Source organism: Hypanus sabinus, chromosome 27 (assembly GCF_030144855.1).
Source record: "Hypanus sabinus isolate sHypSab1 chromosome 27, sHypSab1.hap1, whole genome shotgun sequence".
Classification (NCBI taxonomy): domain Eukaryota; kingdom Metazoa; phylum Chordata; class Chondrichthyes; order Myliobatiformes; family Dasyatidae; genus Hypanus; species Hypanus sabinus.
Genome location: NC_082732.1, coordinates 30,351,701 through 30,373,840, shown reverse-complemented (window position 1 = coordinate 30,373,840; position 22,140 = coordinate 30,351,701). Strand labels below are relative to the sequence as shown.

Genomic DNA, 22,140 nt, shown 5'->3' with positions numbered 1-22,140 from the left:
AACAGCACCTCAACATCCATCTGCTCACTTTGCAGTCTTTTTAATGCCTAATATTAAACTCTGCTACTTCAGGTAACTTGATTTCTTAGTGTGTATCAGAAACTCATCTGTGACATTGGCTCAGCTTGTTTACTTTTCCTTTGCATCCTGCCTGAACTGATTGACATGTCTTGCTGCTCTGCATTTTATAACTCCTACATTCCTCTATCAATGTTCTTTTGCCTGTGTTTGTACTCTCTAACTGCTCTCATTCACTTGTTGACCTTGTTTACAGTAATTTTCATTATTTACTGTCTCAGAGAAATCATCCTTTTACCATTTTCCCTAAGTTTCTTTTGTCTCCTTCCCCGCTCCAATAAGGAGTCTTCAACCTGAGATGTTTTTCTTCCCTCTGATGCAGCCTGACCTGCTGAGTATTTCCAGCATATTCTGCTTTTAATTTATTCCAATTATCCCAGTCAAAATCCAAGGATTTTAGACCATAAGATATAGGAGCAGAATTAGGTTATTTGGCCTATAAAGTCTGCTCCACCATTTCATCATATCAAATCCAATTTTTCTCTCAGCCCCAACCACCTGCCTTCTCCCCGTACCCCTTTGTGCACTGACCAATCAAGAATCTATCAGTCTCCGCCTAAATAAACATAATGACTTGGCCTTCACAGCTGCCTGGAAGAATTCCATAGATTGACCACTCTCTGGCTAAATAAATTCCTCCTCATCCCCATTCTAAAAGGACACCCCTCTATACTGAGATTGTGTCCTCTGGTCTTAGACTGTCTCACTATAAGAAATATTCTCTCCACATCCACTCTATCAGGGCCTTTCACCATTCGACAGTTTTCACCCCTCATTTTTCTGAATTCTAGTGAATACAAGCCCAGAGCTATCAAACGCTCTTTATATAACAAGCCGTTCAAACCTGGAATAATATTCATGAACCTCATTTGAACCCTCACCAGTTTCTAAGATAAGGGACCCAAAACTGCTCATAATATTCCAAGTGAGGCCTCATCAGTGCTTTATAAAGTCTTGACTTTACATCTTTGCTTTTATATTCTAGCTTTATATATTCTAGATTATACAATAAATCTTGGCTTCCTGTGCTCTGTGCCCACACAAGCATTCCTGCAGGATCAACAACCACAAGTTAGTTACCTTCAACAAAAGTGCTCGATTCTTATGTGTAAACTAAGGTTTGAACACCCTCTCCTCACTTGTCATTCCCAAACAAGCATTCCTGGGCACTCCCAAAAATTAAAGCAGAGAATATCATGAGTGTATTACACTTTGTTGACGAGAATGCATCCTGCAAACAGCCTCAATGACTATGAGGATCAGGAGATTGGAAAGGAAAAGAGAGTTCTCCTCTTGATCGTCATGTGTTCAGACAGCAGTGAAGGACAGGATGAGATTGGGCTGTAATGGTCCATGTATTCAAGTTTTCACCTGCTCAGTCAATACCTAACAATGCACATCAGTTATCAGATGGATAACCAGAATACTCCTCCATGTAAGAACAGCAGATTCAGCAGAGACAAAAGAAATTACCATGCTACCATAAAATAATTAGATCCATTCATGACCTGTAGTTTATGTTCTTGAATTTACAATGAGTCAGATTTGCTTTAGAAGGTTAATCACACAAAAAAAGACACCGCAGGAAAGATTTGGAATGAAGAATGCGACTGCCACTCTGATACTGAGAGACTGACAGCACAGTTTTGATGACACACAGATCAATATGTGGAAGCCTGAAAACCTATTCTGTGGAAACCTTTTGTGCTCAGGGAATATTAAGGGGTATTCTAACTCATCAACTAGAGCTTTTAGCAGTCAGCCCACAGTTCACCTGTATATAGACATAGAAACATAGAAAACCTACAGCACAATACAGGAGCTTCGGCCCACAATGCGGCGCCAAACATGTACTTACTTTAGAAATTACCTAGGGTTACCCATAGTCCTCTATTTTTCTAAGCTCCATGTACCTATCCAGGAGTCTCTTAAAATACCCTATCACATCCACCTCCACCACCGTCACTATCAGCTTATTCCATGCACTCACCACTCTGCGTAAAAAACTTACCCCTGACGTCTCCTCTGTCTCTACTTCCAAGCACCCTAATACTGCAAAACTTAAAGCACCCTGCAAAAAATCCTCTGACTATCCACACGATCAATGCCTCTCATCATCTTATATACCACTATCAGGTCACCTCTCATCCTCTGCTTTTCTCATTTTCACTCAACCTGTTCTCATAAGGCACGTTCCCCAATCTGGGCAACATCATTGTAAATCTCCTCCGCACACTTTCTATAGTTTCACACATCCTTCCTGTAATTAGGCAACCAGAACTGAGCACAGTGCTCCAAGTGGGGCCTGACCAGGGTCCAAAATAGCTGTAACATTACCTCTTGGCTCCTAAATTCAATTCCAAGATTGATGAAGGCCAATACACCATATGCCTTCTTAACCATAGAATCAACCTGCACAGCTGCTTTGAGCGTCCTATGGACTCGGACTCCAAGATCCCTCTGATCCTCCACACTGCCAAGAGTCTTACCATTAGTACTATATTCTGCTATCATATTTTACCTACCAAAATAAACCACCTCACACTTAACCAGGTTAAACTCCATCTGCCACTTCTCAGCCTAGTTTTGCATCCTATCAATGTCCCGCTGTAACCTCTGACAGCCCTCCACACTATCCATAACATCCCCAACCTTTATGTCATCAGCAAATTTACTAACCCATCCCTTCACTTCCTCATCCAGGTTATTTATAAAAATCACGGAGAGAAGGGGTGTAAAAACAGATCACTGAGGCACACCACTGGTCACCAACCTCCATGCAGAATATGACCTGTCTACAACTACTTTTTGCCTTCTGTGGGCAAGCCAATTCTGGATCCACAAAGCAAGGTCCCCATGGATCCCATGCCTCCTTACTTTCTCAGTAAGTCTTGCATGGGGTACCTTATCAAATGCCTTGCTGAAATCCATATACACTAAATCTATTACTCTACCTTTATCTATGTGTTTAGTCACATCCTCAAAAAATTCAGTCAGGCTTGTAAGGCATGACCCGCCTTTGACAAAGCCATGCTGACTATTCCTAATCATATTATGCCTCTCCAAATGTTCCTAAATCCTGCCTCTCAAGATCTTTTCCATCAACTTATCAACCACTGAAGTAAGACTCACTGGTATCTAATTCCTGGGCTATCTCTACTCCCTTTCTTGAACAAGGTAACAACATCTACAACCTCCAATCCTCCAGAACCTCTCCCATCCCCATTGACGATGTAAAGATCAATGCCAGAGGCCCAACAATCTCCTCCCTTGCCTCCCACAGTAGCCTGGGCTACATCTTGTCTGGTGCCGGAGATTTATCCAACTTGATGCTTTCCAAAAGCTCCTGCACATCCTCTTTCTTAATGTCTATATGCTCAAGCTTTTCAATCCACTGAAAGTCACCCCTACAATCACCAAGATCCTTTTCCATAATGAATACTGAAGCAAAGTATCCATTAAGTACCTCTGCTATCTCCTCCAGTTCCATACATACCTTTCCACTGTCCTATTCTCTCATGTCTTATCTTCTTGCTCTTCACATACTTGTAGAATGCCTTGGGGTTTTCTTTAACCCTGCTCACCAAGGTCTTCTAATGGTCCCTTCTTGCTCTCCTAATTTCATTCTTAAGCTCCTTCCTGCTAGCCTTATAATCTTCTAGATCTCTATCATTACCTAGTTTTTTGAACCTTTTGTAAGCCTTTCTTTTTTTCTTGACTAGATTTTCAATAGTTTTTGTACACTACAGTTCCTGTACCCTATCATCCTTTCCCTGTATCACTGGAATATACCTATGCAGAACGCCACTTAAATATCCCCTGAACATTTGCCACATTTCTGCCATACATTTCCCTAAGAACATCTGTTCCCAATTTATGCTTCCAAGCTCCTGCCTGATAGCTGATATTTCCGCTTACTCCAATTAAGTGCTTTCCTAACTTGTCTGTTCCTATCCCTCTCCAATGCTATGGTAAAGGAGATAGAATTGTGGTCACTATCTCCAAAATGCTTTCCCACTGAAAGATCTGACATCTGACCAGGTTCATTTCCCAATACCAGATCATACAGCCTCTCCTCTTGCAGGCTTATCTACATATTGTGTCAGGAAACCTTCCTGAACACACCTAACAAACTCCACCTCATCTAAACCCTTGCTCTAAGGAAATGTCAATCAATATTTGGGAAATCAAAATCTCCAACTACGTCAACCCTGTTATTACTACACCTTTCCAGAATCTGTCACTCAATATACTCCTCAATGTCCCTGTTACTATTGGGTGGTCTATAAAAAAACACCCAGTAGAGTTATTGAACCCTTCCTGTTTCTAACTTCCACCCACAGAGACTCCATAGACACCCCTCCATGTCTTCCTCCTTTTCTGCAGCCGTAACACTATCTCTGATCAGCAGTGCCACGCCCACCTCTTTTGACTCCCTCCCTGTCCTTTCTGAAACATCTAAAGCTTGGTACTCTAAGTAACCATTCCTGCCCTTGAGCCATCTAAGTCTCTGTAATGACCACAACATCATAGCTCCAAGTACTGATCCACGCTCTAAGCTCATCCACTTTGTTCGTGATGCTTTTTGCATTAAAATAGGCACACCTCAAACCATCAGTCTGAGCATATCCCTTCTCTATCACCTGTCTATCCTCCCTCTCGCACTATCTCCAAGCTTTCTCTAATTGTGAGCCAACTGTCCCTTCCTCCGTCTCTTCAGTTCAGTTCCCAACCCCCAGCAACTCTAGTTTAAACTCTCCCCAATAGCCTCAGAAAACCTCCCTGCCAGGATATTGGTCCCCCTCGGATTGAAGTGCAACCCGTCCATTTTGTACAGGTCAAGCCTGCCCCAAAAGAGGTCCCAATGATCCAGAAATCTGAATCCCTGCCTCCTGCTCCAATCCCTCAGTAACACATTTATCCTCCACCTCACTCTATTCCTATACTCACTGTAACAATTCCTATAATAACAATTGGATTGCTCATTATATATTTTTCAACAGTAATGCATGTACCTCTGTGGTAACAGCTCTTAGCAATGATGCTGGACCAATAAAATTGCATTGGCACTTACCTGGTTTTAGGGGATGTTGTTAACCATTCTTCATGTTTCTCAAATGTTATTAAGTAGGCTGCAATTTCCTGAAAAAGACAAACAGGGAAAGACCAATTTAGATACAAAGTGAAATTCATACAACGCAATTCCAATCCAACAAGGTCCCTGTAAAAATAATATAAAATGAGTGTTCATGTGCATCACTTTTCAAAAGAAATTAACCAAGGTTAATAAATTCCTAAACACACATTTATTTATTGAAAGATACAAGGGGTGATTGATAAGTTTGTGGCCTAAGGCAGAAGGAGTCAATTTTAGAAAACCTAATACATTTATTTTTCAAAATAGTCATCGTTCCCCCCCCCCCTACATTTACACACATAATCCAGCGGTCATGGAGCATACAGATCCCTTCTTTGTAGAAGTCAGCATCTTGGACCTCCAGAAAGTGGTCCACAGCAGGGGTGATTGATAAGTCTGTGGCCTAATGAAGACGGAGATGAGTTATACAGCTCTCATTACATACACGTGCAGTTCAACTCTTTGAGTGATTATGCAGAAAGTTTGAAGTTAATAACTTTTGTAGTATTTCTGTTTCAGAAAATTGAAAATTGCAAGTAGGCACTATCTGAGAAAATGGACGACATCAGCCTTCGTGCAGTCATCCGCTACCTCGGTCTCAAGGACTTATCACCAAAGGAGGTCCACGAGGACATGGTGGCAACACTAGGGGAGGGTGAAAAATAAATGTGCTAGGTTTTCTAAAATTGACTCCTTCTACCTTAGGCCACAAACTTATCAATCACCCCTTGTCCAACTTGGAACAGTGCCTTCTGGCCCATGGAGCCTCACTGCCCAACAACCCTAGCCTAACCACAGAACAATTTATAACGACCAATTAACCTACTAACGGGTACCTATTTGGACTGTGGGAGGAAACCAGAGCACCTGGAGGAAACCCAGGCAGCCATGAGGAGCATATCAACTCCTTACAGAAGGCACCGGAATTGAACTCTGATTTCTGAAGCCCTGAGCTGCAATAGTGATGCGCTTACTGCCATGCTAATAGTGGCACTCCCTGTAGTGTAAGTTCATGACGACAAATAACAATTCCACTGGTTTGTTTAAAAAGCACATAGGAGATTCCCCTGTCAGACACGTTCTCCTTTCTCCTCCCTACTTGGCATTTCACAGGGACTATTCTGTTCATGGTTCCCTTGCCTGCTCTTCCATTTCCACCAACCCTTCCCCCTCGCTTCCAACCACACACTCCCAAACCTTCTGGCTCTTTGTACTTGCAGGTAATGTCCTTTTACCTCTTCCCATCCCATCAAACAGTGACCTAAATATTCTGTGTAGTGGCATAGAAATTACATTGTACTTTGACAAACAGAAGTCCTGTTGAAGGGTCTCAGGCCAAAAATTCAACTGTACTCTTTTCCATAGATGCTGCCTGGCCCCTGCTTGCTGAGTTCTCCAGGGGAGGGAGGGAGAGAGGGAGGGAGGGAGGGAGAGGGAGAGGGAGAGAGGGAGAGGGAGAGGGAGAGGGAGAGGGAGAGGGAGAGGGAGGGAGAGAGAGAGAGAGAGAGAGAGAGAGAGAGAGAGTGGGGGAGGGAGGGAGAGAGAGAGAGAGAGAGAGTTGCTTGAATTTCCAGCATCTGCAGACGTTGTTTATAACTTAAATCTTTGCTTTAGAAAGTACATTAGTCATTTTTTTTTCATTTTTCAAACCCTGACCTCAGCCACTTCCTTCTGCATTTCTTATTCTGTGCCTGAGCATCCACTGAGCCATCTTCAAGGCTTGCCCCTCCCCTGCAGCCATACCAATAATTGCAATGAGTCTAGCACCCATAGCTTCAAAGGAAGGAGCCTATAAAGTTTATAATCTTTGTGCTGACCCTTTATGCAGTCCTCTAATTAGTTATGTTCTTTTAATAAACACTGTAAAATGAATGGCTCTACTGACCTCTGCCCTTAGCTTTAGGTGGTTGAACTCCTCCAGTCTGATAGAGTACAACCCCTCTATCAATGATAGTAATTAAATTAGCCAAGTCCTAACTGAATTCAACAACAGGACTATGGTAGTTCAGGTGCAAATTTTTCAAGATTTTTACTAGGGAGAAACTACGGTAAATTACTAGAATAAATAGTGATATTAACCCCAGAAGGGCACCAAATACGGTAGCAACTGGTTCAAGTAGCTTGAAGAGAATAAACCCTATTAGGACATGGTTTCTAAATAATCAAATATTGACATGTATACTTGCAATCATTGCCATTGATCAGGCAAATTTAAAATCGAATTATTAGACACATGAGATGCTGCATGAGACACAAGTCACTTCTGTCTTGAGCTGCAATAGCTTCCGCCTCCTGCAAGTGAAAGGTTCCAATGAAAAGTACTATAAAATCACCCACTCAAAGCAATAAATTTCAATTAAAACTGAGGTTTCTTGGCAAAATAGGCAACACTACTGGATCATTTCAGACACATTTGTTTTTTTGTTTAAAGACCTGTCTTCTTTGTAGCCCTATAAAAATCCCTTTAACCTGCATTAATTTATGCCAGTGCTCCAGACTTAGAGACTGACCCTATAAACAAAAAGGTCCTTTAAAGTTTCCATCCTGAAGCTTGTTGGTGATGGCAAGTGCGTGGCAATTGTGTGCAGTGGATGTTCTCAGAATTGTGATGAGTTTGCCCAACTCATTGCAGGGCAGAGTGCAGCAATAAAAGCATCCTCTTTTTATCACCATCTCAAATGACTAGTGCCATTGTCTTCACTGTCTTCAAGATTCAAGCAATGCATTATAAACAGAGCAGTAGATGGATGGAATATATTACACAAAACCCTGCAGATTTAGACAGCCTCTGACACCCTCAGAACAATCCCAAAGTCAGATGTACCAACAACAGGGGACAATCGTTGGATGTGCAAAAGGCAGCTTCTGAAAAATTCATGATAATTTGTATGATTGAGTTCCCAGGTTTCTCACAAACCTAACCCACTGCTACATTTACAGTATGTGCAAACGCAGGTAAATATCCATGACAGAAAAGATTACAATGGCATTTTTAATGATTATATATGAGGTGAAGGCATTGTTTAACATCCATCATTGGCTGAAGGAGGTGGTGACACACAGCCCTGCACTGCTGCAGTCCTTCTGGTGAGCAGGGACTCTAGGATTTGTACCCAGTAAATGAAGGACCATTCATTTCCAAGTCTGTGACTTGGAGTCTGATCCACACATGGCCCCTTTCATATACACCTGCTACTGTTTACCTGGTGGTAGGCATTGTGTGTTTGGGAGTCACTGTTGAAGCAAGGGCAGCAAGTAATTGTGTTTGAGTAGGTATATACTGCGGGAGAATACTAACTCATAGGGTGGTAGATTGGATAACTGTCAAGCACTCTGCTTTGTCCTAGGTTATGTTAAATTTCTTCAACGATGTTGGACAACTTCCTGACTTGTAATGAAAATGCTAATTTTGTGGCTCTGAGGCAAAGATGTTTGATTCCCATTTTGTACAATTTCAAACCTTTCTTGCACATTGAACTGCCTTGAAGTGCTCTACCAGGTTTTCCAGCTATGGATGAAGACAAGTGTGAAGCTGCCAAAGGATTACTGTTCTATGGGTTGATTTTAATGCCATTCTGTATCCTCAGACCTTCTCTTTGCCCTTTTCTCTCTGACAACCACCCTTACCACATCCTTAATGCCCTCCTTTACAACCTGAGTGGCCCTGGAAATTTTATTTATTTAGGAATATGGTGCAGAACAGAAACTTCCAGCCCAACTAGTCACACTGCCCAGCAACCCACCTATTTAACACTAGCCTAGTCAATGGATAAACTGACTTCATAAGTGCAAGAAAGTGCTGACTTTCAGAAGGATGAGGGGTATCTCACTGAAACCTTTCAAATGTTGAATGGCCTAGACAGAGTAGATGTGGAAAGGATGTTTCCCATGGTGGGAGAGTCTAGGACAAGAGGGCACAGCCTCAGGATAGAGGGGTGCCCTTTCAAAACAGAGATGTGGAGAAATTTCTTTAGCCAAAGGGTGATGAATTTGTAGAATTTGTTGCCACATGCAGCTGTGGAGGCCAGGTTGTTGGATGTATTTAAGGCAGAGAGAGATATGTTCTTGATTGGACATGGCATCAAAGGTTATGAGGAGAAGGCCAGAAACTGGGGTTGAGGAGAAGATAGAAAAAAAGGATCAGACATGATTGAATGACGGAGCGGACTCGATGGGCCAGATGGCCTAATTCTGCTCCTATGTCTCATGATCTTATGTACAACAATACTCTTCCAAATTAAATTTCCCTGTGGATTAAATGGTAGCTCTTTCATTTCTCAGTCAGCAGCACAAAAACACAGACAACAAATATACAAGCATAAAGCTTAGTGTGGCATTCCCAATGCAGTTACAATGCAGTTGCATTGTTGGAGATATCACTTTCAGATGAATCCTTACATTGAAACCCCAAGTTTTCTCAGAAATGCATAAATATTTCTGTGTCCAACAATATTTATTTCCCAAACAATATTAAAAGAGATTAGTTGATTGCTATTTAACATTTCCTACGTTACAACAACGAATACAGTTTTTCAGCACTCCACTGCCTGAAAAGTACTTCAGCCATCCTGAGGTCCTGAAAGGCACTGCAAAAGTCTTTGCCTTATTCCCAGCAGTACAGCAGTCTCCTTCAAAGTTCCAGTGTGACATTTCCCACAGCAAACATCACTGAATGAGCCTGCCAATTCTTGCTGAATTATGGCCAGATTCAAGTCACTGATGCATGTCCATGAACTCATTTTTTAGACTTGGGTCCCCACAATAAGAAACTGGTTTACAAACCATTCACTGTTCGCACCTCCTTTTGCTTCTATAAACTATATTTTATAGCCTTCACATCGATGGTAGGTGACAGGATAAAACTTGTTATTCCACTGGCGTTACTCCATAAGTACAGAATAGCACTTTAAGCTGTGTTGCTTATCCAGTCACAGGCCCCAACAGACCAATTTCACTGAACAATTCTTTCCTTGCTACATAATCTGGACGGTGTGCATCCAAACCCCAGTGCCACAAATCTCTCTCGCTAACACTTCCAGCAACAAATAGTTCTGGGATACTGATGCACAGAAAGAGGACTGGAAACAGTCCAAATAGCTGCAAACGCAGAGGCACTGGTTGGTTTGTAGTGAAGCACTGCACCTCTGGAGCAATGTATTGGTTTTGGAGTAAGTGTGGTGCTAAAAGGGTTAATTCTTTATGTTGCATTACATGAAGGATGCATGAATGCAGCTGAGCAATAAAAATTGTGTGACGGTCTTAATGAAGCAATTAAGTAGTGCAAGGTGGAGAGAAACTTTCCATTACAGGAAATTCAGGAAAATGGGTTGCAACCTTAAAAATAGACCTAATTAATTTAGGGGTGATGTCATGAACTCACTCCTGCCGAGGATAAAGGTCAGTTGAAAATTTCAAAACTAGTATTTTTATCAAGCAAGGATATTATAATGTCGAAGCATTTAGATGGAATTATGAGCAGTTCGGCTATGAATCAAATGCTAAAGCAGAGTGCAGTGGCCAAGTGGTCTCTGCCAGTCCCTCTGCTTGTCAAGAATCTATCCCCTGGCCCTCCTGTGAAATGTGCTAGGCTGTTCATCTTGTGCCAGTTAGTGATCGGTGAGTATTTGTCTCTTCCTCCCCTGACAGCGTCAAGTGTCTGCCTTTCCTCAGAGACTCACAGAAGTACAAATGAAACACTGCTCATCATTAGGCCATTCCGCCGTGGAGGGTTCCACAACGGTATCTTGGCCGACAGCCACACCTATCCACCTTCTAGCAGAGGTTATAAGAAATCGGAAGCCTGATTGCACTCCCTCTCTATGGATTGTGGGGCACTAATGACATTTCTATGTACCTGAGATCTGCCAGCTCAGCAAAGATCCAGGATCAAACCTTGTAGCTGTGTACGGTTCAATATTTCACCACTGAATTAACAGACAGTTTAAACCATCAATTTTTATGCATTCATTTCTCGCAATAATTAGGAAGGAGCTATTTAATTTTCCATGTGATTCAATCACAGGTGTTGAGGTTAAGCAATCCCCAGTCACTGTTAAATTTGCCCAGGGCAGCCTGCATTTTATGCTCGCTGCGATGTCCTTGCCGTGTGAAACAGATGTGATAAGGAGCACACCAGGTGAGCACTGCAGTGTCAGCTGCCATCTTTCACCGAGCACACAGCCAATAAGGGACAGACAGGAGGGGGAGAAGGATAATGGAATTTTAAAGTCAATGCAATGGTTTATAGAAATCGTAATTACTAGCTACTGTTATCTAATTTTCTAGTATCTGCCCCACAAGAGCTGACAGCATCAAATCTGGATGGAAATCCACCTGTTACATGTGAGTTCACTGTGGCTCAGTCCAACCCTCCAGATCACCGATTCTCATGACTTAGAAGCCCAAAGCGCTCACACTGACTGCAATTGTCCCAGCTATGAGGCTAAGTCTTTTAGGTGTCTGCAATAGTACGTGAAAAATTGAACTTGGGGAAATAATTTTTCCTCTTAGTCAAAATGTCTCTTGGAGAGGATTTTTCGTTGTTTGTGTTTAATCAAGATAGCCCTTCACTACAACTGAAGAGCTTTAAAATAATTCTTTGGGATTGAAGTATTGCTGTTCAAGGCGAGAATTTATTGCTTTTCCAGAATTGTACTAAAAAGGTGATGAGGTAAGCTGGCTTCTTGAACTCCACGGTTCTTGTGCTGAGGGTACTCCTATACTGTGCTGTTAAAGAGCGGTTTTATGGGATTAAACCTACTGATGATAAAGGACCAGACATACATTTTCAAATCTGTAAGGTGTGTGACTTGGAAGGATACCTGCAGTTTATACTGTCCCAGTGTCTCTCATGCCTTTGTCCTTGGTGAAAATACGTTTACTGTGTCCTGCTACAGCAGAAAATGATAGTTTAATGTTCAAATAAAGCAAACTGCTTTGGTTTAGATGGTGCAGAGCTTCTTAAATGTCATTAGAGCTGCACTCTTCCAGCCAAGTATTGGTGTATTCCATCATGCTCATGAGTTGCACCTTGTAGATGGTTCCAGAGGTGGGCAGTCAACATTGGCTACCCAGCCCTTCACCAGCTTTTTTCCCAATGTGATTTATGTAGCAGAGCTAATTAAGCTTTTAGTCAACGGTGATCCCTAAGATGTTGATGATGCGTGTTTTGGGAATGATAATGCCTTTGAATAGGTATATAAATTTTCTCTTGTTCATGAAGGTCATTATCTGGCACTGCCCTGGTGTGAATATTACTTGCCATTTATCAACCTGTGCCTAAATTTTGTCTAGGCCTTCCTACTTGAATGGAATACCTAATTTGCTGCAGACTTGCAGTAGAACAATACTGCACAAACATTGTTGCTTCAGACTCTGGTGGCATTGGTGAAGCAGGAGACACTTGGGCCGAAGACAATGACCTGAGAACTCCTGCACTGTTGTGCTGGGACTGGGGTTCTTGACTTCCAACAACCAAGAGCATCTTCTTTAATAAAAGATATGAATCTAACTATTGCAGTGCTTTACCTTTGATGCCCTTTAATTTCAGTTTTATTGAGATGCCTTAATCAAATGCTATCTCAATGACAAGAGCAGTCGTTATTACATTACCTCTGGACTTCAGCTTCATATTTGCATCAACGCTCTAATGAGATCTGCAGAAGAGTGGTCCTGGTGAAACTCAACTGGCGTTATTACTGAGTAAGTCCCACTTGACTGCACTGTCAATGACACCTTCAATGCTGATGATTGAGGGTAGACTTTTGGGTTGTAATTAGCTGAATTGGATTTCTGAACAGGTCATGCCTGGGAAGTTTTCCACATTATCAGGTGTATGTCAGTACTGAAGCAGTTTGGCTAGAGGTGCAGCTGGTTGTGGAGGTCAGTACTGCAGCATAAAAGTTGTGTGCATTGTACAGTGAGGCTCCAATCCTCCAGTATACCATTGCTTTTTCAAGAGAGGATGAAATATATCAGACCCAGGCCTGCAAATTTATCTGATTTCAAAAATGCTAGGTTGCAAATATTCAAAGCTCAAAGTGAATTTATTATCAAAGTCCATACATGTTACCATATACAACCCTGAGATTCATTTTCCTGTGGCCATCCACAGTAAGTCTAAAGAAACACAATAGAATAATGAAAGACCCCACACAACAAGACAGAAAAAAGAGATCAAATTGTGCAAATAGAAAAAGAAAAAAAAATTAAGCAATAAATATTGAGAGCATGAGATGAAGAGTCCTGAAAGTGAGTTCATAGGTTGTGGGAACATTTCAGTGTCGAGGTGAGTGAAGTTCTCCCCTCTGGTTCAAGAGCCTGAAGGTTGAGGGGTAATAACTGTCTCCCTACCTGCTGGTGTGGGTCATGAGGCTCTTGCATCTCTTTCCCAATAGCAACAGCAAGAAGAGAGCATCAATATGTAAAAATAAGCTGGATGAACTCAGCAGGTCGTGCAGCATCTGTTGAAATGAGCAGTCAACATTTCGGGCCGAGACCCTTCGTCAGGACTGAAGAAGGAGGGGGTGGGGCCCTATAAAGAAGGTGTGGGGAAGGTGGAAGGTGCCAGGTGAAAAAACAATCAGAGGAAAGATCAAGGGGTGGGGGAGGGGAAGCAGGGAGGTGGATAGGCGGGAGAGGTGAAGAAAGAATGTAAGGGGAAAGCATTATGGGTAGTAGAAAAAGGCAGAATAATGAGAGAGGTGATAGGCAGCTAGAAGAGAAGGCACAGTAAAAGTGGGATGGTGGAAGGAAGAGGGAGGGAATTACCGGAAGTTGGAGAATTCGATGTTCATACCAAGGGGCTGGAGACTACCCAGACGGTATACGAGGTGTTGCTCCTCCAAGAAGACAGCATGGTCTGGATGGTTGGGATCACTTTCCTGTGACAGTGGTCCATGTACATGTGCTTCATGGTAGGGAAGAATTTACCTGTGATGGACTGGGCCATATCCACTAATTTTTGTAGGCTTGTCTATTCAAGGGCATTGGCACTTCCATATCAGGCCATGATGCAACCAGACAATACACTCTCCACAACACACCTATAGAAGTTTGTCAAAGTTTTAGATGATATGTCAAATCTACATAAACTTCAAAGAAATTAGAAGCGCTGCCATGCACTCTTTCCATTGGCATTCATGTGCTGGATCCAGGACAGATCCTCTGAAATGATGACACCAAGGAATTTAAAGCTGCTGACCCTGTCCTCCTCTAATCCCATGATGAGCACTGGCTCATGGATCTCCAGTTTCCACCTCCTTAAGACAATAATCAGTTCTTTGGTCTTGTTGACATTTAGTGAGAGGTGGTTGTCGTGGCACCACTCCCTCTGATATGCTGATTCAACATTGCCTTTGATTCAGCCAATGGAAGTGATTTTCATGAACAAACTTAACTATGGAGCTGTGCTTAGCTGCACATTCATAAATTATAAAGTGTGTAGAGCAGGGGGCTAAGCACACATCTTTGTGGTGCACCTGTGCTGAGTCTTGATGAAGGGCCTCGACCCAAAATATCGACTGTTTATTCCTTTCCCTAGACGCTGCCCAGCCTGCTGAGCTCCTCCAACATTTTGTATGTAATGTGCTGATGGTGATTGTGGCGGAGATATTGTTGCAAATCTGAACTGACTGGGGTCTGCAGGGAAGGAAATCGAGGATCCAGTTACACAAGGAGGTATTGAGGCCAAGGTCTTGAAGCTTATTAAGTAGTTTTGAGGGAGTGATATTATTGAATGCTGAGCTGTAGTCAATGAACAGCATTCTGATATATGCACCTTCACTGTCCAAATGTTCCAGGGTTAAATGAAGAACCAATGAACTGGCATCTGCTGTTGTCCTGTTGTGACTGTAGGCAAATTGGAGCAGATTCAAGTTGCTTCTCAGGCAAGAGTTCTCTCAAAGCACTTCATCACAGTGAATCTAACTGTTACTGGACAATAGTCATCGAGACAGGTTGCCACATTCTTCTTAGGCACTGGTATAATTGAAGCTTGCTTGAAGCAACTGGGTGCCTCAGACTGCTGAAGCGAGAGGTTAAAGATATCAGTGAGCACTCCAGCCAGTTGATCAGCACAGGTCTTCAGTCTAGGCCAGGTACTCCATCTGGGCCGGATGCTTTCCGTGAATTCACTCTCCTGAAGGATGCTCTCACATCAGCCTCAGAGACAGAAATCTGTATTTGCTCTCTTTCTATGTTTATTAAATTCGATGTTTCACATGCTTCCTCCTTAACCACAATTTTAGAATCATCTCCCTCTTTTGTGACAAACAAGATAAAATCTGCAGATGCTGGAAATCCAAGGCAAAACATACAAAATGCTGGAGGAACTCAGCAGGCCAGACAGCATCATATTGTGTGTTTTCCCTCTTTTGTGAAGCTAGACATAAAATATTAATTCCTTTCATCTCCACATTTCAACCTCAGGTATATTTCAAGCTGGCAAAATTGGCCTTAGCACAATTTGGAATTCCATTCCTGGTTCACCTATGACCTTTCTTTAATACTGAAGAAGTTTGTTGACCACCTGCTGTATCTGTGCTGTTAATTTAACCAGCATTGTCCTGAGCACATCGTAGCACTGGAAGGCCAGTTCCCACTATTTCAGAGATATGGTGTGCAGCACTGTTACAGTACAAACAGCTAGCTGGATTTACAGGGGCTTGACAACCAGTCAAACCAGCTTTTCAAATCTGTCACTCTTATTAAATGTTTGTAATGTTTTCTTGCATCCATGGTCAAAATCAACAGAAACAAGTAATAACATGTAAATGACATACTTGTTTTAATGTTTAAAACTAAAAGATTAAGAAAATACATTCACTCAGAAACATGGAACAGTATAGTATAGTATGAGCCCTTTGGCCTAGGATATTGTGGCCACCTTTCAACTTATTCCAAGATTAATCTAACCCTTTCCTCCTACACATCCCATAATCCTCCATTTATCTTTCATCCATGTGTCTATCTAAGAGTCTCTTAAATGTCCCTAAGGTATCAACCGCCACCCCAGTGGTGCATTCCATTACTTATTTAAGTATACTGTATATGATTATGTAAAATTCTACTATTTTATTCTTCCTGAAAATTTAATCTCATAATTTCTCTTTTCCTTTATAATTATTTCTCCCTTAATCAATTTCACTTTCTCATTCGTATTTGTTAGTTCTTATATGTTGCCAAACTAATTTCTTGAATTCTGTTAAGCATCATCTTAAACATTTTATATTTTTATTTGCTGATCCTACCAAAACTGCCGTCCGTATTATTTTCTCACTTTTTTCTTTACCCCTCAAAAACAAATTTTGTCCAATCCATTATCCTAGATTTCCTCATATTTATTACTGTTTTATAATCACTATTGCCTAGAAATTCCCCAACACTTTCTGTTCTTGATCGTTGCCAGCTATTTGACCAGAAATACTAGTTCTTGACCTTTACTCAGCATCTCACATGTAGGATTAGAAAAAAGTCCTTTAGCATTGTCAAAATTCTTAACTCTTACCCTATTTAACTATGTACTGTGTCAATAAATTCTGAGTTGGTTTAAATCCGCCAAAATGATTATTCTATGCTTTCAACTTATTTCCCTAGCTTGTTTCATATTTCTTTCCCCCATATAAAGGTACACACAAGAAACTCTGCAGATGCTGCAAATCCAGAGTAAAACACACAAAATGCTGGAGGAACTCAGCAGGTCAGGCAGCATCTATGGAGAGGAATAAAGAGTTGATGTTTTGGGATAAGACCTTCACCAGAACTATAAAGGTGATTTGTACTCTATTTATTAGTATGGTTAACAAATTTAATATCTCACTCCATATGTATTTTATTTCTGCCATACTGAAAGCTCAGTTACCTTATCCTTCACTGAAGGTTTTATCTAATATACCTTACATTTTCCTTCTTAACCTATCCTAAATATGTTTTACTCACTGATATTTATTTCACAGTTCTGAGTTTTTTCTGTAGCCATATTGCCATAACTACAACTATATCTGGTTCCCGTAATGCATTATTAACTCCAATTCCCCTGTTATACTTCTGTAAGCACTGCTGTACTGTTTAACTCATATTTGATAGCAATTCCTCTCACTTTATTTTCAACCATCTTTTTGTACATGCATTAGTCACTCCTGACTGGCTGTCTTTTGCAAATGACACTTCCATGGCCACAGCAGGTCCAGGATGATGCTCCCTGGAGAATCTGACTCTCTGTGCCTGTTGTCTTTTAACCTTTATTTGTAACCTGGCATTTATTCACGTACAGTCTGAAAAGAATTTATTAACAACATTTATCTTAAAAAGAGGTATCCAGGAGGGAGTAAATACCAAGAGACTCTTCTGACTTCTTGCCACAATACAACCAAATACCCTCAAGTAACTCCAATTTTTCCAGGGTTACCTTTGACCATTAGGACATAGGAGGAACTGCTGAGGAAATTTAACATGGTGGTGAAATATTCCTCCTGTTCTTTGCCTGATTAAATTTATCCTCTGCTTCTGTAACCACACTTAGTTGCACAAAAAATATGGGTTGTGTCAACTCTTGGCCTACTATCCTACAACACGGACTGTGGCATTTCCTCCTCAGTCTCCCACTACTACAGAGACCAGCAACAGTACAGCCAAGCTGGGGATAGGATTGCCTTGGTCAGATCATGGGTGGACAGTGTCAGAAAGAGAATCAAGACTAGACTGGAGAAGAAAGGGAACAGACAAAGGGTGAAGAGGTTAGATGGATGAACAGTTGTAGGGAATCATGGGCAGCAAGAAAAGGGGTGGTGGGAAGTGATCTCTAATGGCAAAGAAGATAATCACCCTTCAGAATCATAGAGAGCATAGAGAAGTACAGCACAGAAACAGGCCCTTCAGCCCATCTAGTCCACACCAAAACCATTTAAACTGCCTACACCCATCTACCTGCATTAGGACCATAGCCTTCCATACCCCTACTATCCATGTACCTATCCAAACTTCTCTTAAATGTTGAAATCAAGCTCACATGCACCACTTGCACTAGCAGCTCATTCCACACTCTCACAGCCCTCTGAGGGAAGAAGTTTCCCCTCATGTTCCCCTTAAACTTCTCACCTTTCACCCTTAACCCATCCAAGACCTCTGGTTGTAGTCCCATCTAACCTCAGTGGAAAAAGCCTGTCTGCATTTACCCTAACTATACCCCTCATAATTTTGTATACCTCGATCAAACTTCCTTTCAATTTTCTACATTCTAAAGACTGCAGTCCTAACCTATTAAACCTTCCTTTATAATGCAGGTCCTCCAGCCCTGGCAACATCCATGTAAATTTTCTCTGTACTCTTTCAACCTTGTTTACATCATTCCTGTAGGTAGGTGAACAAAACTGCACTCAACACTCCAAATTAGGCCTGACCAATGTCTTATCCAACTTCAACATAACATCCCATCTCTTGTACTCAATACATTGATTTATGAAGGCCAATGTGCCAAAAGCTTCCTTAAATCAGATGACTAACTTCCTGGCAGAAGTCTGGACAAGATCAAGCCTTTTCAGAGCCCCAGAAACTCATCTGAAATTTCTTCAAGTGGCATCAAACAAGCATCTTTCCTTGTCTATGTCTGGCGGCCTCCATCCACTACCACATTATCTCCACAGGAGTACTGGCAATAAATTGGATCTTCTACTCTGAGGTAAAGATGGGCCCACAAGCCCAAATATTAGGCCCCCTCCCTGAGCTAAACCTTTTAATATTTCGAAGACCTGCATCAAGTCCCATCTGTTAAAACAAATTGCAATGCTCCTTTCATAACATGGAGCTGAATTGCTAAACAACTTACCTACACTACTCTGAACTTTCACCAATGTCTCAACACCCTTTTCAAAGAATGGACCACTCTTTTGATATCCTGGAGTTAATACTTGTCTCTAATCATCATTACTGAATAAATAGATTACCTGTGCAATTTTCATATGGATGTAGAAAGATTTTGCTATGCACAAATTGTCAGCTTGGCAGCAGCAATCACATTTCAAAAAGGGACCATTCGTTGGGCAGTGATTGTCAAAGGTAATAAATATATGCAATTCCTTTTAGGCTGGAAGGACAAATTGATGCTTCTGAAGGGAAGAGGGAAGCTAGTGGCAGAATAATTCTGCATGGCCTCTAGATGCATATTGATATGTTATGGACTGATCCTTTTCAAGGTCCAGATTCAAAAACAGATGAAAATAATACCAGTATCCTTGAAGAAAAAAAGAGCAAGTGATGTTGTAGACCTTTTGCTGTGTCTTACAATTACGTGCAACTATTATCTTCTTCATACTTTATCCTAGTAATTATCGGCCATGTTGATTCCCATCTGATTAGATACCCACAACACAGTCAATAATAGTAATCAAGGCACTCCCTAGGACAGTGATATTATATGTGATTCTTACAGTGATTTATTGTATGAATTTCTCACTCATGGAAAAATCAGTTACTACTACCCAAAAGCTCTTCTTCATGAAGAATCACAGAGTGATATTAGGCTATTTGACTGCAGAGGACATCATTAGCAATGCTGCTCTCAGTCATCAACTGAAGCACGGATAGTGATGACACAAGTCCAGAGGTGATAAAGGACTCAAGTGCCTTTTCAGGATTTGCCTTGGCAGAGCTGCATCAATCATGTTCCCCATTCAGAGCATTTGAATTCAGAGGCATAAAGACATCAGTTCATTGGTCGGAGTTAACTGTCGTATGTTTTAAATGGGACCACTTTTAACTTTGTCCTGTCTTACTTGTGTCCTTGACAATATTGCTAACTAATTCTGTCATTCAAGTATATTGGAGCACAGACAAGTTCCAAATCCCTTCCTACTGTGAATGCAATATTTAAATTATAGCTAAATCTGATCCTCATGACCTTCCAAAATATGTTAACTCATTTTTTGGCACTTCAATATTTTGTGTAATGCTCTTCTTTCTTATCCTTGGTAAATAATAGACTACACCTACTGTCAGAGCAAGTGTAACTTGAACTGGGCTCTCATGGAATGCTAGTTTTCTTCCCCCTTTCCCCACCTTTCTCTCCACCACGTCCTACTCACATCTGTGCACAGGCAAACACGGTAGCACATCACGTAGGTAATGGGCTTAATCACACAATCTATAAAACCACATTTACACACATTGTGTTGCCAGAGACATTACCGTAAGGAACATCAGTCAGCAGTACAGACCACTCAAGTGTTAGCCCTGCTGAACCACAATGATTAGTCATGATCACTTGAGGTCCATATCAGATATAGCTATGATACCTTGTATAGAAATATGGCCTGCTGATTCCTCTGCTTTATCTTGTTTAGGGAGAGAAATCACTTTGAAGATATTGATGGAGAATCAATGCCAGTGGAAACATAAGAGGGGAGCAAAAGAGCGAAGAATAAGTAGGTGTGAGCAGAGAACAGCCAACATTTCTTTATAGCAGCAGGAAGACACTGAGTAGAAGCAGCTGCTAAACTTCTGCTGATTATCTTATTTCTTTGGTTAAAAGATTATTTTCATTTCTTTCACTACATCACGATTTATATATCCTGTGGCAGGCACTAACTTAAAGGCGTCATTGAACCATTGCTGAAATGAGTTAAGTGGACATATTTAATTGCAGATTAAGTGCTCAAATGCACAATTGTATTACTACTGTAGCACCTTTTAGATTTAGTAACTGTTCCAAAACGGTTTAGTTTTATTTTATTTGGAGATACAGTGTGGAATGGGCCCTTCGAGCTTTGTTGCCCAGCAACCCACTGAAGTTAACCCTAGCCTAATCACAGGACAATTTACAATGAACAATTAACTTACTAACCAATATGTCTTTGGACTGTGGGAGGGAACTGGAGTACCCAGAGGAAACCCATTACACATGGGAAAGAATGTACAAGCTTACTTACAAAGGAGGTTGGAATTGAACTCTGAATTCCAATGCCCTCAGCTTCCATAGCTTCACACTAACCACAATGCTACCGTGTTGTTCTTCCAAGGATTCCAAAAAAGCAAGAAGATAAAATTGCATTCTGCCTTTTATAATCTGGTGACATCTGAAAGTGATATGAACCAAAAACACGTTCAAAGTGTAGCCATTACTATAAAGTTAAATCCGTTGAAAACAATGTGGCAGAAAAGCATGTTCCTACAAACAAAAGTTTTATAAATAATCAGATCATCTGTTTTAGCGATATTATTTGGAAGATTAAAGTTGGCCAGAAGATCCTTAAGAATTTGGTTACTGCTCTGGAAATACTTTGCACCCACTAGTGAGACAACCTTCCTTGCTAACTGCAAATCTACCAATTTTCATATCCTTTGCCAATTTCCAATTCATACCAATTATATTCTCATCGAAGCCATTCACATATCTTACAAACAAAGGTCCTGGCACTGATTCCTGCAGGACACCACTTCTAGTTAGAGCAGGAGTTCCCAACCAGGGGTCCATGGACCCCTTACTTACTGGTATTGGTCTGTTGCATAAAAAAGGCTGAGACCCCTGAGTCAGAGAAACATCATGACCCACTGCTTCCTATAGAGAAGCTAATTTTGAGTCCAAATTGTCAACGGATCTCAGAGTCCTTGTACCTTAATACCATGGACCTACCTACCAAACAGGACCTTGTCCGAAGCCTTACTAAAGTATTTGTAAATCACGTTTAATGCTCTACTTTCATCAATTTTCTTTGTTACTTCCTCAATAAATTCAATTAAGTTGGTGAGATGTAACCTCAACTCCACAAAATTAAGCTGACTCTTCCTAATCAGACATTGCCTTCGAAGGTAACACAAATCCTCTCCTCAATTTCTTCCAATTGAATCTCCTCCAATTCCCTATCATTAATGAAAAGTTCACCAGCCTGTAGTTTCCAGGGATAACCTAAAGGTCATTTGTAAACAACAACACA

The 22,140-nt window shown here is 41.2% G+C and overlaps 1 protein-coding gene across 4 annotated transcripts in view; it reads right to left on the bottom strand.

Moving 5' to 3' along the window:
* The window catches only part of camta1a (calmodulin binding transcription activator 1a), a 1,215,621-nt gene that overhangs the window by 752,126 nt on the left and 441,355 nt on the right, over positions 1-22,140 (bottom strand). For all 4 annotated transcript variants that reach the window (XM_059952154.1, XM_059952156.1, XM_059952157.1 and 1 more), the window contains exon 3: positions 5,153-5,220. In XM_059952154.1, coding sequence (XP_059808137.1) covers positions 5,153-5,220 — 68 coding nt within the window. The remainder of the gene's footprint in view (positions 1-5,152; positions 5,221-22,140) is intronic.